This window comes from Parus major, chromosome 7 (genome assembly GCF_001522545.3).
Source record: "Parus major isolate Abel chromosome 7, Parus_major1.1, whole genome shotgun sequence".
In the NCBI taxonomy this organism is placed as follows: Eukaryota; Metazoa; Chordata; class Aves; order Passeriformes; family Paridae; genus Parus; species Parus major.
In genome coordinates, this window is record NC_031776.1 from 25,300,594 (window position 1) to 25,316,847 (window position 16,254).

Below are 16,254 nucleotides of genomic sequence, written 5' to 3' on the forward strand. Positions count from 1 at the left end.
ATTTTCTCTGCATATGTTATCTTGGTTTATTCCCTGCTGGTTGTGCTGAAATCAGCACAGTGCTGCGCTTGGTGAAATGCACTCAGACGCAGGTGCTGTACAGACATGAGGTCAGAATTAAGTGGGAGCCAGGGTTAATCTGCTTTGATTAGCTCTTGCTCCAATTGCATTGCTGTGATTAATTTTGCACACTCCTTTCTATGTTCAGGCTAACTTAGTAAGTAGCAGAGGATTTCTTTTGGTGTAGCTGAAAAATGCCAGTCTGGAATTATTAATCTGGGCATGAAGCCAAAAGTGGAATACCTTAATATGGCAAAAATTCCCTATGGTTCAGAATTCCTTATGGCTCATACACCACACAGAGATAAAAAGGTGTCAAGCAAAGGGAGATGGAAGAGATGACCACAAGCACATGGCTTGGTCTTGCTGGGGAATTGAGCTGAACTCTTAGCTGTAGGGCTAGCACAGCAGGGCTGTGCCAATTGGTACTGCCAAACAAGGAATTGTGTTGGATGAAAGGAAGCTGTGGTCTCCCTTGCCTTCCCTTGTCTTTCCTTGGTATGATTTTGAAGGAACTCTCACAGCCTAGAAGTTGTCTCTCTGCTCCTGAACTTCAGTCTCCCTTCTAGTTCTCTTCCCAAGACCTCCTCGCAATCCTGGGGTGCCCTTGTGCTGAGCCTGACCTGCTCAGCCTGGTGTGCACCCTGTGCAGTCACACTAAGCTCCATTCCTTCCCCCACACTTCTCTACCACTCCCAACTATCCTTGCATCCATTTTTGTTGAGGTTTTTTGCTGCTAGTCATCACTGGGCACGCTGTCTGCTTTTCTTCTTGGGAAACTTGAGAGTACTTGACCATGAGGGGCCAGAAGAAGATCAAAGGTCACTTCAGATTTGCAGGCAGAAGGGTTGGTTTGTGGCTCGCTTTCTTCTCGTTTCTGCTAATTTTGACTTTCAGTAGTATCACTGAGAGCATTAAAATTCAAGTTAAATTTGGACTTTCATTCTTTTATTTGTGTGTACAGTGTTTCCCCTCCCTTAATTGCTGGGATTTTGCAACCATGAAAGAGGGGGTTTTGTCTTGGGTTGCGAGGAATTTTTTTCCTGCCAGGAAAATTTTGGTATTGCAACATGGAAAACACAAGGCTTTGAATACTTGCTCCTTGTTAGAGAAAGAGCTCCTTTAAGGTCTTGCATCTTTATTCTGTTTATTGATGTGGAAGCATTTCTCCTGATGACTCCTCTCTTCTTTTTGCTTAAAGAAAGGGCAAGAATTCAAGTACTTGGGTTTTCCATGTTATAGCATCTGTGTATTTAGCTAGGGCACAGAAGAATGGCTCATAAAAGCCCCAGTGTTTTCCTATCATGTGTTTTTTGCTAAGGAAAGCTGTCATGCCAGGGGCAGCTTGGCTGTGTCTGAGAAGGAGCAGAAGCTTCAGAGTGACCAAGTGAAGCATCAGCCTTGCCTTGGGCATGGCAAGGGCACCTCATGCCTCTTCAAGGTGACTTGGTGTGTGGGAATACAGAATAGGAGCTGTGACCCCAGCACCCCTCCTGTGCAGTTCCCAGAATACCAGTTCCTCAGCTGAAGCCAGTGGCTGATAGGAGTGGCCCCTCCCAGAGTGCTGCTGATGGGAGAACACTGAGACTCTGGATGTGGCTTTCCTCAGCCTGAGGCTCGTTAGTTTGGCTTGGTAATTCAAGTTAAATTTTCCCATGAGGTTAGGTACCAAGCTGCAGGGCAGTGAAACCCAAAGGTTGAAGGACAGAAAATGTGTTAACGTGCCTGTCAGTTCATCTTTATCCCCTCTTGATGCCATGGACAGTGGAGAAACTCTCTTGAGGTGACCTATACACTCAGCTGCCTGGCAGTGTAAAGGTAAAGATGTAGGAGGAAGTATTGCCTAGATATGAAAAGAGAAGAACTCACCTGCACAACCAGATCTGAGCTCCTCGAAGGCTGGGAATGCTGTGTTTGAACTGAATCCAGCCTAGACTTCAGAAAAAGCAATGCCATTGTTGACTTAAAAGTTCACAGTGTGTCTCTGCCCTTGGTTTAGATCCACCAAGGGCCTTTGTCTCTGGATGGGCACTCAGTGCACTGTCAGTTGCAGAGACATTGCCACATGATACACCTTGAAGCACCAAGGGCTTCTGTTTTGGAGCACAAATTCCCGTGTATCCCTGGGCTCCTGTGCCTGCTCAGAAGTGCTCTCTCTAGGCAGCTGCACTCTTGCATAACCCATCAGGATTCCCAGGAAAATGGTGTGGAGAGCTCTAAAGGGGCAGGGTTCAATTAGCAAGGAGTTCATCACAGCAGCTGGGGGTCACATCCACTGGAAAGTGGAAAAGGGCATCTCTTCACTCAGCAACCTCTTACCTGCAAAGCAGGAGACCTCCCTGCTGGGCTCTTACAGCCTAATTGCTCTTAGTTTAGTCTCCAGCTGGTCTCATGATAGCTGTAAATGGCTTTGCCCTCTTTGGATGTCTGTTCCTACATCAGACATCCTCCTCTGCTTCTCTCTCCTTCAGCTTACCCAAATGCTTTCCCAATTGTTCCTCATTGCTTCTTAGGTCAAATTTGTGAGAACTTCACCAGGTTTTCTGTTGGAAGTCCCTAACAATGCACTGGCAACCTATGACTCCAATTTCAGTTCTTGGAAGAATGAGGTAGGAGAAACTCGCTGTGCTTTGGTCCATGCTGGCATTTATGTGCTGCCGGTGGGGCAACAGGTGGTTTAAAGTGTACCAGCTCACAGTTCTCTACTCCTGGTTATTTCTGTCTTCTGGCATCCTGTCTGTAGAAACAGGAGTTTTAAAAGAAGGTGAATGCTGGCTAAATCTCCTCATCCCTTTAGGAAGCCAGTCATATTGTGATTTACCCCTTCCCAAGGTTTCTCCTTGCCACTTTCCCATTTCTGTAGGTAGGAGTCTTCTTGAAGCTTTTATGATGCAAGGTAACACCACAAGCAAAGCCACTTACATCTGGCCCTTTTTTGGTGCTGATGCTTTTAGGATGTGGTCCTGTCCTGCCTACAGGACTCGATCAATCACTCTCCTCTATTGTTGACAACTCACAAAGCACAGAAGTGTTAGGCTGGGGGTTTGCCTTGATGTAGAGCATCTTTAAGACAAGGACTTTCTCTGGCCATCTAGACAATGCTTACCTTGGTATGAATAACCCATCTGAGATTAACCTTCACTGCTCTGTGTCTTTTATATGCACTTTCAAATGCTGTTTTTATATGCAATTTTAAATGCTGTCTGGACTTGCTCACCTTTTTATCAATGCTGCAAGTGAATTCCCTTTAAATAGCAGCTGCTGACACAGCAGCTCTGCCTGTGTTTAGTGTGATGGCCAAGATCCAGGCAAGGCTGGAGAGGCCCATGCAGTGGGGTATCCCCACAGCCCACCAGGGCTTGCCCCTCTCACAGGGGATGCAGAGCTTTGGAGGGGCAACAGCTGGGGATGGCCTGATAGGTGCAAAGGCAGAGCTGGATGCTTCTTACATGTTTCATGGGAAGTTTGCAAATGTGCCAGAGCACGGGGAAGTCCCTAAGCAAATTACCATGCAGGATACAGCACATCCATCTCCACCTTCCTGCCCACAGCTTGTGCTGGAGCACCTGCCCTGTCTCAGGGGGAGGGAGGGCAGGAGGCCTCCACTCTCAGCTGGGAGCTCTCCCACTCCACCACAGGTTGGGTTTGTGTGCTGGTTGTCAGCTCTCAGCCCTGCCCTGACACCGTGTCTAGCTGCTGCAGGAGTCAGATGAGGGCAGCCCAGCCTCTCCATACAGGTTGGGCAGGTAGGAGAGATTAATTTCCTCTTCTGTCCCAGCTCCAGAGTCCTGGCCTTATTCCATGGTAGCAATTCTGCCCAGGGCATAGAAATTTACCAGCACATGCAGTCTCTTTGGGTTTTTCTGTTTCCTTTTTCTTTCTTTGTTTTTTTTTTTTTTTGGTACAGTCCTTAAGAATAGCCTTAATGCCTTTGAGCTGAAACCCTTGCTTCCTAGATTTAGAGGGGAGGAGCAGGATAAGAGGCTATGAAGAGACTCAGGTGACTTTCCAACAATCTTGGCAAATAAACCTAAATCTTAGGATCTTTGCAAAAGCCTAGAAGCTCTTTTTTACCTTAAGAACTCATGAAAACAGTCATTCAACAGCAGTTAAGGTAGGAGAACAAACGAGGTTGAAGGCTTTAAAGGGCCTGCCATCACTAAGGGAGGTCTGCAAGTTGTCCAGTGTAGTTGTCTCTCCTCCAGATGTGCAGTGGAGGTGTGGCTGGCTCGTGGGGTGTGCTGTGACATGCAGCGTGTCCACCTGTGCTGATGCAGCAAAGTGGTCTTTATCATGGTCCCATCTGGAAACTGGGGCAGCCTGAGCACTTACCCCTACAGGGAACACCTTGCTGGGTCTGTGGGCCCGTTCAGACTAGACAAACCTGTATCGAGCCCTGCTGCTCTGTCAGCAGTATGCTCCTGCCACTGTCTCCAGCCACGGCTGCCCTGGGCTTTCCCCAGCTCTTGTGGGCAGCAGATGTTTACACCATGGATGTACAGCAGAGGCAAAACAGTTTTCCCACCCAGCCCAGTGGACTGGAATGTGAAAATGTTCCCAGTCATCATTAAGGTCCCACGTTTGCCTCTGGAGTGCAACGATGCATTAGGACTAGTGCTTCTGAGCAGCTGATGCACTTCAAGTGCACCCCATGCTGGTTCTGGCATAGCCTAAACTGATGAACTCCTCTTGCACCCTCCTCCTGCCACTCAAAATCCTGGCTGTGCACAAAGCTGGGGTTCAGGAACTAGCACTGATGTGTGTATCAGGATGTGGTGTTTGCCCAGAAGGCTGGGGTAGCTTGTTCCACAGGTGGTGGGATGCCCTGCGAGACAGATCTGCGGAGAACCAGCAAGTTATGATTCCATTAGGTTTAATCTAGTGGGAAACAGCATCTGGGTGGCTGTCACAACTGAGGTGTTTTAGGGGATTTGAACATGGATTTACAGAAATGTGATCACTGTATTGGATATGCAAGGCACTTAAAGCTTTTCCATCTGCTTTAGTTAGCTCAGTATCAGCACACCATGTAGGACTAAATATTTAAAGGGAGTTCCCCAAGACTCATTCTGAAGGGACAAAATTGTCTAGAAATAATATCCAGGTGTTGAGAAAAGGAAAGTTATTGTAGCTGTTACCTTGGGTTGTCTCTCAACTCCACTTCACCCTGTATTTTGTAGGTTATCCCTGACATTTAAACTGGCTTTTAGCTAGTCTTCCAGTCTTGTGTTTTCTTTGCTGGGAGAGGGAAAAGTTGGGAGGGCTGTGAAATACTTTGAGCCATATCTTGTCAGAGGATCTCCAAAATCAGTGATCAGTATTTGGTAATGGAAAATGAAAATAAAATCCACATAGTCATCTTCCCCTCCATCTGCTCCCAACTTAGGCACATGGGGATGAGTGAGGTCCGGGACAGAAACCCCTTGTCCATCTAATTTGATTTCATCATATCTTACAGTCTTTGAGCAAGACCTGCAGAGGCTGAATGGACACACAGTGTTGCCAGCAACTACAGGTCCCTCACAAGAACTAAAAACCTTTGTCTCTTCTGTCCTAGTTCTGGATACTGCAGGCCAAGAGGAGTTCAGTGCAATGAGGGAGCAGTACATGAGGACTGGAGATGGTTTCCTTATTGTCTACTCGGTGACGGACAAGGCCAGCTTTGAGCACGTGGACCGGTTCCACCAGCTGATCCTCCGAGTCAAGGACAGGTGGGTGCCACGGGGCTGGGCACTGCCTGACCCACCAGGCTGCCAACCATCCTGATTGTACATCTCACCCTAACTTCTGCCTTCTGGGTGTCCTGAGATGAATCCTTGTGTGGGATTTGTGGACCTCAGTGTGGTGAATAAGTGGTTTACTTCTTCTGATAAGCATTACATACTTTCAACATGGAAAGGGTCAGTAGTGTTACAATGGAGTGAATGCACTTGGAAGAGAGAAACTTCTGCCAGAATGGCCTGGCAGAGCAGTGTGAGAAAGAGATCAGACACCTTTGAAGGTAACCAGCTCAGCTCTGAAGAGGGGGAAGGATGCTCTGTGCACACTGCAGGCACCAGCAGGGAGTCAGCAAGCATTCAGCCCTGATTATTCTGTGTGTGCTGGCACCATCTTCCTTTCCCTGGCTTGTGCCAAACACACCTTCGAAGGCCCTGCATTATTTAGGGGTGTGGATAAGTGTCTTGAAAGGGAAAAAACTCATGCTGGAAGGAACTGTATTTCTTACCAGGGATGTAATGTAGTTAATGCACTGTGCTCTCCAGCAAACAATTGCACAGAATAAAACATCTGTCTGTGCCTGAAGAGACAGCAAGAGAGGTCACCTCTCTCCTCCTTGCATGTGCAGGGGAGAAGATAGCACTGGGAGTTTAATCATGGTAAATAAATGTGTCCTGGCAGAGTGAGGGGAAGCTGCTGGTTTATCTCCAAGATAACTCCCTCTTCCCATCCTGGTTCAAGAAGCAGTGGATCCATCCTCACTGGGTGGGGTGTGAATTAAGCTCTTATATGTTTGCAGATTTGAAACACTTAGTTTTTCCGCTCATAATGGCTTTTAATTATGGAAGTCATCAAGAAAAGTCACCAGAGGGTTTGGGCCTCGTTGCTGGCTTCCTTTCACAGCTCTGAATAACTTCCCCACAGGAAGGGTGGACTCGTATCATGTGAGGTTCACAGCTGACAGCTCTTCCAGTAAAGCATCCAAAGTGTAGCCCACAAGGGTGAAAAGTAAAGGAAAAACCACCCTTTGATTTAATTTAAACGAAGAAGAATGTCAGTCACTCAGCCTCTCAGATCACAGCAGTTTAAGCAATGCTGGCTTAGCTTGGGGCAAAGTAAATCTGTTTCTAAAAGCTGAAGGAGACAGGGACAGAATTTCCTGTAACCTGCCCCAATCTGATGCTGATTTTATCTAATTTAACTTGGTGAAAATAAGATGCAGTGTTCGCTGTTTGCTCTGGACTGAAACTTTTACCCTCCATACGCCGTGCAAATGCTGCAGCAGTGTGAGAGGCAGGAAGTGAAACAGGCTGGTGGGGTTGTTTGTGTTTCCTCGCTCAGCGCCGCTCCGAGCGTGAGGAGCGTATTAATGCTTCATCCAGAACCTGAGCTCGGTCAGCAAATCGCAGCAGTGGAAGCAGCATGAGTAAAAAATCCCTCCTGCAAAACCCACAGGTAGCTGGGAGCAGAGCATCACCCTGCTTTTCAGTCTGGCAGGCAGTTTTGGCTGCTTTAAAATCCAAAAGAATTGCAGGCTGCTGTGTTAGCAGGGTTATTCAAAGCCTTCCTCCCATTTCTTTCTGCAACTTTCATTATATTAAAATTTCCAACTGTAGCAGCTTTGTCCTACTAGCAGTTGTACAGCTTACAATAGGGAACAAAGTCCCCATAGAGTTTTATGCTTGATGTAAACAAGGCAAATGAGATACCATCCAAAAGTAATCCCTTTCTAATCAATGTGCTGCAAGCCAAAAAGCAATCAAATAATCCAGACAAGCAAATATTTTGCTCCAGAAGGATCAGAGTCAAGATATATCAATGCTCAGGTATTAACATTAAATCACCGTCACATTATCAAAATTAATAACTCTAAGACTCATTTAAAATGCAGAGTGCAGTACAGTATTTTTCCAGCCAGAGCAATGGGGCAAGATGCCAGAGGGAATATGGAGCTCTTATCATCTCGATGAAAAATGACCCAGAAACTCTGTTTAAAAATCCAGAGTTACCCAGGGAATGAGTATGGCCAGCTGCTCCTCACCCCAGTAAAATCAGCTCTGTTACAGCAGAGAACACTGGGATCACTTAGGAGGGTTTAAAGTTAAATATAAGACAACAATACTGCAGTAACTGACAGCGATTAGAAGGGACATCCTCCCTCCCAGCAGTGGCTAAGAGGCCCTGCAGCAGCTGATTGCTCTGTTTCATGAAGCCAGAGGAGAGAATGGCACTGCCAACATCACCCATGGCTCCCAGCCTTGGTTCTGTTTATCACTGGAACAGTGGAGCTTTCTGCGGGGGAGAGCCTTGCACAGGAGTTGGGGTGGATAGATGGATCTTTGCAGGTGGTGGCTGGAGACAGGCACTTACATGCCTGGTAGCTAAGGAAATACTGAGTATTATTACAGAGAAGAGATGGGTTTGGTATTTTTTTTCTGGGATTAGAAACAGGAGATGGTAGGTAATAGCACTGGAAGCTTGGCAAATCTCTGACTCCCTCCAGCCTCCTTCCAGCTACCACTGCCAAGCTCAGTTTGTCTTGTGGTAACAGCTGATGGGCATCTTTTTGCTTCCACTCATTTTCTCCACCATTTGATGCCTCTCTAAGCACCATCTCCCAGAGTCCATCTTTCTTTCCCCCACAGTTACTTTCAGTGGATGACCAGGAATGAAATTACTCCAATTCTTCCATCATCCCTCAGTATTTTGCCAAGATACACAGTTACTGAGATGCCTTAACTGCTACAAAAGAGTCCCAGTCTCCTGTCCAAGATCTGTCTTTATGTCTCAGTTGATTTTCTGGCTGATTCTCTAGATCTTTCTTCACCTAGTTGGATCGTCAGGCTTAGTTATCATCAGGCATAGCAAGAATGGTGACAATAAGTTCTGAGGTTCCTACAAATAGCAATGAATGTGTGCATGCATGCAACTTGTCAAGTGAATTTTTACAATATGAACGTATGTATAGCAGAGCCTGGGGGTTTTCTTTATATTTCTTTACACATACATGGTATGTTTGTAGCTGAAAATGTTTGATGTCAGCATCAAAAAGTGAAATTTATGCTCATAATTTTTGTTTTAGTCTGCTAATAATTGAGTGGTGTTTCTGATTTTTTCCAGGGAGTCTTTTCCAATGATTTTGGTGGCAAACAAAGTTGATCTAATGCACTTACGGAAAATTACAAGAGAACAGGGGAGAGAAATGGCAACAAAACATAACGTAAGTTTGCAGGATTATTTAGTTATTGAAAGTCCTATTACAGGTGTTCAGAACTTAAATCTGTGCTCATTAGGAGCTGAATTAAATCTTACAATTAAACATTTTTAAATACATTTTTGACTACTACAAAGTAGCAGCTATGCAGTCTCCTTTCAGTGGGGCCAATTCATCAGTGAAACCAGAGCCTCTGCTGTGCACCAGGCTCTACCAGAGCTGTGGAAAGACTTAGGTACAGCATGCCTGAAGCGTTCAGGATGAGGGAAGAAAGTGTGCTCTCCTGGAGTGAAAAGGCAGAGTTAGGCATCAGGAGGTATATCCAGGTGCCTGAGCTTGTTAAAGATAATGAAGTTAACAGGGTTGTTAAGCCTATATAAATCTGGCCCACCATCTTAGCTCTGCATTATTCATGCTGTTAGCTTAGCCTGAGAAATTGGTCTTAGATGGGTGTAGATCACATGCTGCTCCACTAATCACCTCTAAATGCCAGCAGCCCTGAATACCCAGAGGGAGACAACCTCCCTTAGGAGGTGGAACTGAATGGAAAGGTTAAAGGCAAACAAGCCTGAACCTCTTTGCAGCTTGCTGTGCCTAAAGGACAAGCTGTGTGGTGGTTTCTGAGCAATCCACGATGGGAGTTTGGCAGGGCAGGTTCACTCCCCCCACCCCTAGGAATCTGGTTTCTGTCAGAGCCAGGACACCTAAACTGCAGCACAGCATGTTGTATCCATCTGTATACACACGCCTTGGAAAAGGCCATGCATGAAAATACCTTATCAGAGGCAGTTTTATAAATCTGCCAGTGTGCTGGACAAGCACTCTAGGAGGCCCCATCTGGCTGTCAGACTTTGAAGGGGAAGATCATTTTACACTGAAGGGGAATTGTAGTCATGAAATATTCATGCAGTAGTCCCAATAAAATGTGGCAAGCAAGAATTTTTGGCAAGTGCTGGTCTTTCAACAACCTCCGGCTATTTTCATGTCTGTGAGCACAGCTCAGGGGGAGAGAACATCTGACGACATGAAGTCTGGGATTATTCTCCCCCAAACCCAGAGCTCTGATAGCAGCTGTTTAGCCTGGTGCTTATTCCAGACCTTTTGTAATCGCTCCCTGACCTTGCTGCGAGCGTGAGGGTGTTGATAGCGGTGTCATGGCAACATTTTATTTACCTGAATTTCCTTGGTATTAGCAGCCCATTTCTCCAGCCTTTAGGCTTTTTATTTTGAAACTGGTATTATCCCCACACGTAGGCTGTTACTGATCTTTTTCATGATACACTTCTCTCCTCCAGATTCCCTATATAGAAACGAGTGCCAAGGACCCACCTCTGAACGTGGACAAGGCTTTCCATGATCTCGTGAGGGTAATAAGGTAAGCTGCAAACTCCTCCTTTCCTTACTGCCCATGGATGTGCAGGAGTGTCATGGCCCAGAGAGTCAGGAGCCAGGTTTTGTTGGGGGTGGGATATTTCTGGTGCTCATTAACTTTATTGTCCTATATCTGCTTAGGTATGTTACTAGCACTTAGTTACCTGTGCAGGATGTCAGTACCAGGCACAGTAAGAAGTAGCTGTGGCCATAATGAAAATATTTTATTCAGTGAACAAAAAGTGTATTATAATGATCAGCTCTAAAAGGCTGGCACTGGACCAGTAATTTGGGTTTTCATAGCTTTGTCTTCTCAGGGTCTTGCCTTGCCAGAAGTTAAAATGGACTGGCAAAAAATTCTACAAAATTCTAATGTTGTAAGTGACTTCTAACATTTTCTGCTAACTAAATGGAAAAAATTAAGCCATTTTGTATGAGAAACTGCATGACCTAATGGCTAAGCCCCAGGTTTCCTCAGTCTGCAGAGGTTTGTTCCCAGTTTTGGCATGAGCTGCCTTTGCTCCTTCTGGCATACACAGTCTCTGGGCGAAGCCCTGCTCCGCTGCCAGCAGGGAGGGACTGCCTTCCCAAACCCCGGCTCCCCTGCAGGAAAAGAGCTGCACACACATCCCAGCATCTCGGCTGATAACCTCAGTTCTCTCTGAGATTTGTTTTTCTGGCACTAGTTGTCTGCCAGATTTTCTGGGCCTTCATTTTTCATGTTTTGGGAGGGGGCTGAGCTGGAATCATGCTCCTCCCTGCCGTGCAGTCGAAGTGCCTCGCCCGGCAATTAAACCACAAGGCATTTATTCACAGCATATCTGTACTTGTGAATATCCTAGCACAGCCTCAAGCCAGCCTCCATCAAAAGCAGATGGTACTGCCCACTCTTCCCACATGTCTCAAAAGCAGAGGGCAGAAAGTCTTTGGAGAGCTGAGTTGGAAGTGTCCCAGGCTCTTTCCCAACTGTTCTGTAACTCGGTATTAGCTGGCTAGATACTACTTTTGTGCTGCAGCAAGCTCTTACCACCATCTATTCTGCTCTGCAGGGAAGGAAAACAGCCAAAATAAGATGGAAAGTCTTTGTTTGCTTTCTCTACATAACACAATTCCAGGCAGGCTGAAAGGAGGCGTGTATTGTAATGAGGCATTACTAATTTCAAGCCGTGAAAATGCACTCCATAAGCCCAAAGATAAGTGGTACACCTCAGTTTCCTGACTAGCTACTGTGAAAGTCCTTGCCAGCCAGGTGAAACCCTCTGTGATGTCAAAGGCACCAAAACTGTTCGCAAGAGATGGAATTCAGGTTAAGTCAGAGAGCAGGGAGATGCTGTGTGATCTGGCTGGTCATTGGCCACAAAGCAGCTTTGCTTGGTTTTTGGATGTTACAAGCTGTCCACGGGCAAGGGTAGCATCACCCACCAAGTACTGTCTTTCTAGCTTTCAAGTGAGCTTTTTCAAATAAAATGTGAATTTCAGCTCCCTGGTGACTGTCATTGATGGAGTGCTTTGCAAATGAAGGGCTTCCTCAGAGCCCTTGTGAGCTCTCAGGGTGAGGGGCTCCTTGCACTTGGCTGACTCCCAGTGTATTTAGCTTCATGCAAGAAACTGTTGTCTGGAGGTAATCCAGAAAGGAGTGGGGTGATTGAGTCCACCTGATAGGTGTTTTAAATTTCCTAATGCCCCTTTTATGCTGCAGCAGTGCACACACAGGAGCTGTCACAGCAGAAGCCTTGAGCAGGCCCAGGGTATGATTTCTGCATCTCTAAAACAGATCCAGAAGAGTGTGTGAACAGCTTGTGGTTACTTAGTCTTTATCCAGATTTAAAGTATTTTCTGAATTTCATCTTTCCAGTTTTGAGCTTTAAGGTATGGTTTTCATGCCTCCAGCCTAGATATTCACTGATAAAAGGTCTTACTAGTCAAAGCTGAGTTTTTCAGATGGTTGCAAGAATTTGGAAGCTGAGGCTGTAAGAGAAACATCAGCTAAAGCCACAGTGACTTACACCCCAGTGATGTCTCATCCTGGTCTGGATTACTTGGTATGGACACTTGGTTTAATGCCTGGCAAATTACATGACAAACAGGCTGCTTTTGAACTGTTCAGACTCTCAGGTTTGAATCTACGGAAGCTGCTGGTGTTTGTATGCTTTATCTTGCACTAAAATCTACATCTGCAGGCTGTGTTAGAGCTACAGAGCCTTCTGCTGGGTTTGCACTGCTGGGCTGGCAGAGTAGCTGCTGCAGTTGGGTGCAGTTGCAAACAGGCATTTGGGCAATGCCTCATCTTACTGGACAGGGAGAAACCTTGAACAGAATGCTTTAGAGGCTGCTCACAGCTCCATGGCACAGTGCAGGAAGGCTCTCAGCTCTGATTTCACACAGCCAGGGACATCTTTCTGGGGTCAGCTCATTCTGTGCTCAGGTGCTCTTCACGACTTCAGAGGAAGCCAGAGCCCAATTGGCAGCAAACTCTGGTTTTGGTTTATTATTTTTTATCCCCCCTCCATCACCACGTCTGCATCAGTGCAGCTGGCTAAGGGCAATGCCAGCTGAAAGGCAGAAGAGCATATTTCTCTGTGCTCTCTGTATCTCTCTCATCCTCTTCCCTACTCTGTCAGCAGCAGTGTAATGGATGACGTTGCATTGCTTGGAGCATCCCTGTTTCCCAGAGTAGCCCCGGTGGCAGGGGAGGAGGCAGCAGTTCACCCCAGAGGCATAATGCCCTGGCAGGACATAGATCCCTGCCATTAGCCTTAATGGCTTCTTTCCTCCTTCCTGAAGAGTGCAGGCAGTTCTCAGCTGTGTGGCATGAAAAGCCATGCAGTGCTGGAAGGGTATATGGAGATATGTATGCAAATACGCACATGCACGCCAAGATGCTGCTCTGCAGGCGGCCCAGGGCTCTGGATCCAACCCAGCCTTATGTCTCACCTGCCTGCTTTCTTCTCTGTCTCCCAAAACAGGCAACAGATACCAGAGAAAAGCCAGAAGAAGAAGAAAAAGACCAAATGGCGAGGGGACAGAGCCACGGGCTCCCATAAACTCCAGTGCGTGATTTTGTGACGGGACACCCTGGGAGTGCTTTGGCTGCCTCCCTCCTCCCCTCTTGACCCACCGCCGGCCCAGGCGAGGAGCCGCAGCTGGATGCTGATGCCCACATGGCCCCGTGGCCCCTCGGGCTCCCCACGGCAGCTCAGACTTGGAGGAGGCGGCTCAGAGGGTCCGGACCCCCCCGGAGAGGGGCTGCACATCAGGGCCAGCGTGGGAGCTGTGCCAGTGGGAGGCGGAAGGGATCGGCAGGACCTTAACTCTCAAACATCCCCAGCACCTTCCAGGGGCCTCCATGATGTTTATTAAAAAAAACCCAAACAAGGCAGAAGTTAAAAAAAAAAGTGTTGGTTTTATCTGCAAACATTTCTCTTTGTGACCCATTTCTGAACAGCCTTGAATAGCCCCCCTGTTTGGTACAGTTGTCTGTGTATGTGTGGGGGAAGGGAAAGGGTTTTTCTTTCTCTTAATTTTTTTTTTGTCCTCTTCTTCCTTTGTGTTGTTTGCTCAGCGAGTGTTGGGTTGCAAAGAAACAACGGCCAGGCTTAGATTTTTTGCACTGAACTCTCTCTTGGGCGGCAGTGCCAAAACACAACTTCATATGAAAGTGCATAGATTTGGAGGAAGAAAATTAGTTCCAGCTGCTCTGGGTGCTCCAGACATTGTGTCAGACTCTGGAGGGTCGCCAGCTCACAGACCATAAACTCCAGCTTAGGAAAGGAGGTTTGGGCTTGGATTATTTTTTTTTTTTTCCTTACCCTTTGTCAAGAAGTTTTGTTTCTGTTTTGTAACTTCGGACATGTCAAACTTTAAGACATTTTGTTAACCTGGAAGTATTTAAATTAAAGTAATTTACAGATGGAAGGGTATGTCATTTTTGGGGGAGGGGGGTGGAGGGGAAGGGAGAAAGGAAGTAAAATCTGAACTGAATTTGTTATCTGGGTGTTGAATTTCTCCCTCATAAATGCATGTAAAGTGGTGCAATTTAAATCACTCTCTATTATTCCTTAACCTTTCCCTGCAAAGCCACTCGTGGGTAGATTAATTGTTTTGCTTTTCCCAGGCTCATCTCACACATGCAGGAAAAAAAAATCTGTTTATGGACTTTGGCTCAATGTTTCTTCTTCTCCCTCCTTCGCCAAGTTGGTGACTTGAAAGGAAGAGGTGTTTTTAAAATGATTCAAGTGGGATGTGTCTCTTCATAAGCTGACTGTATCTAAAATGTCTCCCTGAAAACAGCAAGGACTAAATATGCCTTATGAAAAGACAAGACAAAAAACCTGCAAGCATTCAAACTGCTGGCTGTAGCACCAGAAATATGGCTGTGCACATCCTGGAGGGGCCACGTGTTCTTTCACACCTTTCCTGGCAGTCAGAACTGCAGTGGCAAATTTGTCTTTAATGGAATGTCATCTGCTGGATTGAATCCATTGGCTCCATTCACATGGTCACCAAACCTGTTTAAAAGTAGCAACTTGCTTTTCATCATCTTGAATCCTATTCAAATATGCTTTGTGGACAAGACTTAAAATATTGGCAGAGTATGAATGCCTGAGATTTATGTGTCTGTGCACAGAAAATCCTGGTATTGGATATTGAAGATCCATCCAAGATGATGGATCATCACAAACTTAGTTGTCCATACTTGTCTATTTGCCGCTACATTTAATTTCTTGACCCTTTGCCAGGCCTCTTTTTAGAAGTGAGTTGGCTGCTGATTATTTTTCAGGTGAATGAGGCTAATGGAAACATGTTAATTTGTCCAGTCTTCATCATAGTCAGAGGCTGGCAAAAGCCTGTGACTGTCTCTGCAAGCTGCTTAGGGTAATGCTGGCTCTGCTGCCTCTGTCTTCTGTGGCGTGGGAACAGATGCTGGGAATGGATTAAGCGGGGGGATATTGGAAAGAAGTGTCTCTCATGGACTCTTTGGTTGGATGTGGGCTGCACACTTCAGTGAAGTAGCAACATGCTGTGTCAGCTGAGATGCAGCTCCCAACCATCACAGCATTTCTCCCAGTGCTGGCTGAACAGAGCTGCAGCAGCTGAAGCCATCCATTTCAAATTCTGGTCCTTGAGACTTGCTTCTGCCTTCTGGAGGAAGATCTCCCTGTAGGCATTTCATTTGTTCTGTTTTGAAAATCTCTAGGGAATCAGAAATTGTGTGATCTTTGCAACCACCCACTTTGACCATCACCCTTGTAACCACTTCCCTACCAGAATCCCTGTCTAGCCTGACTACTGGCTTAATAGTTTTAATTATACGCTCCTAATGCTAGGAGATCCCACACACAAGATGATGGCATTTTCAGGGAGCTCTTTTAATACCCCCTAGAGCCCTTCCACTTAAAAATAACTAGATTTCTGCTGAAACACCTCATCATTATTTTTATCTAAACCCTTGGGAATGCTTGCCTGAAAACAGCGTGTCTCTTGAGTCACATCTGCTGCGTACTCAGCACCGCATGTGAGAAATTATCTGCTTTTTCTAAAGCTTCTTAATTGTTCCTTCAGTTCCTTTAGCAACTAGCAGCTATTGCAGCATAATGGAGGGGAGGAGGAGGGGAAAGGAGCAGATTAACAACAGAATATGGAATAGTGGCCAATGGGTAAAGTACGGCTGTTGTCTTCTATGTTCATCAGCTTGTTCATAGCAAGGAGTGTTTTCCAGCAAGGATTGCATCTTTGACAACCCTAGGGTGCTGAAAATAGTGAGATATACAAAGCCTTCTGCCACCTAACCCACCCTACCATATTCAGGGCTGTTGGGAAATGGAAAGCACCTTCCCTGCCCCACACAGCACCTACAGACCTGGGCAGGGAGACTCCAGTTGGAGACACAC

The 16,254-nt window shown here is 46.3% G+C and overlaps 1 protein-coding gene across 8 annotated transcripts in view; it reads left to right on the forward strand.

Moving 5' to 3' along the window:
* MRAS (muscle RAS oncogene homolog) overlaps positions 1 to 14,278 on the forward strand; it is a 38,356-nt gene extending 24,078 nt beyond the window's left edge. For all 8 annotated transcript variants that reach the window (XM_019007524.1, XM_019007525.1, XM_015634917.3 and 5 more), the window contains 4 exons: positions 5,618 to 5,771; positions 8,899 to 8,998; positions 10,288 to 10,367; positions 13,330 to 14,278. In XM_019007524.1, the coding sequence (XP_018863069.1) occupies positions 5,618 to 5,771; positions 8,899 to 8,998; positions 10,288 to 10,367; positions 13,330 to 13,429 (434 nt within the window). In that variant the 3' untranslated portion in view covers positions 13,430 to 14,278. The remainder of the gene's footprint in view (positions 1 to 5,617; positions 5,772 to 8,898; positions 8,999 to 10,287; positions 10,368 to 13,329) is intronic.
* The last annotated feature ends 1,976 nt before the right edge of the window (positions 14,279 to 16,254 follow it).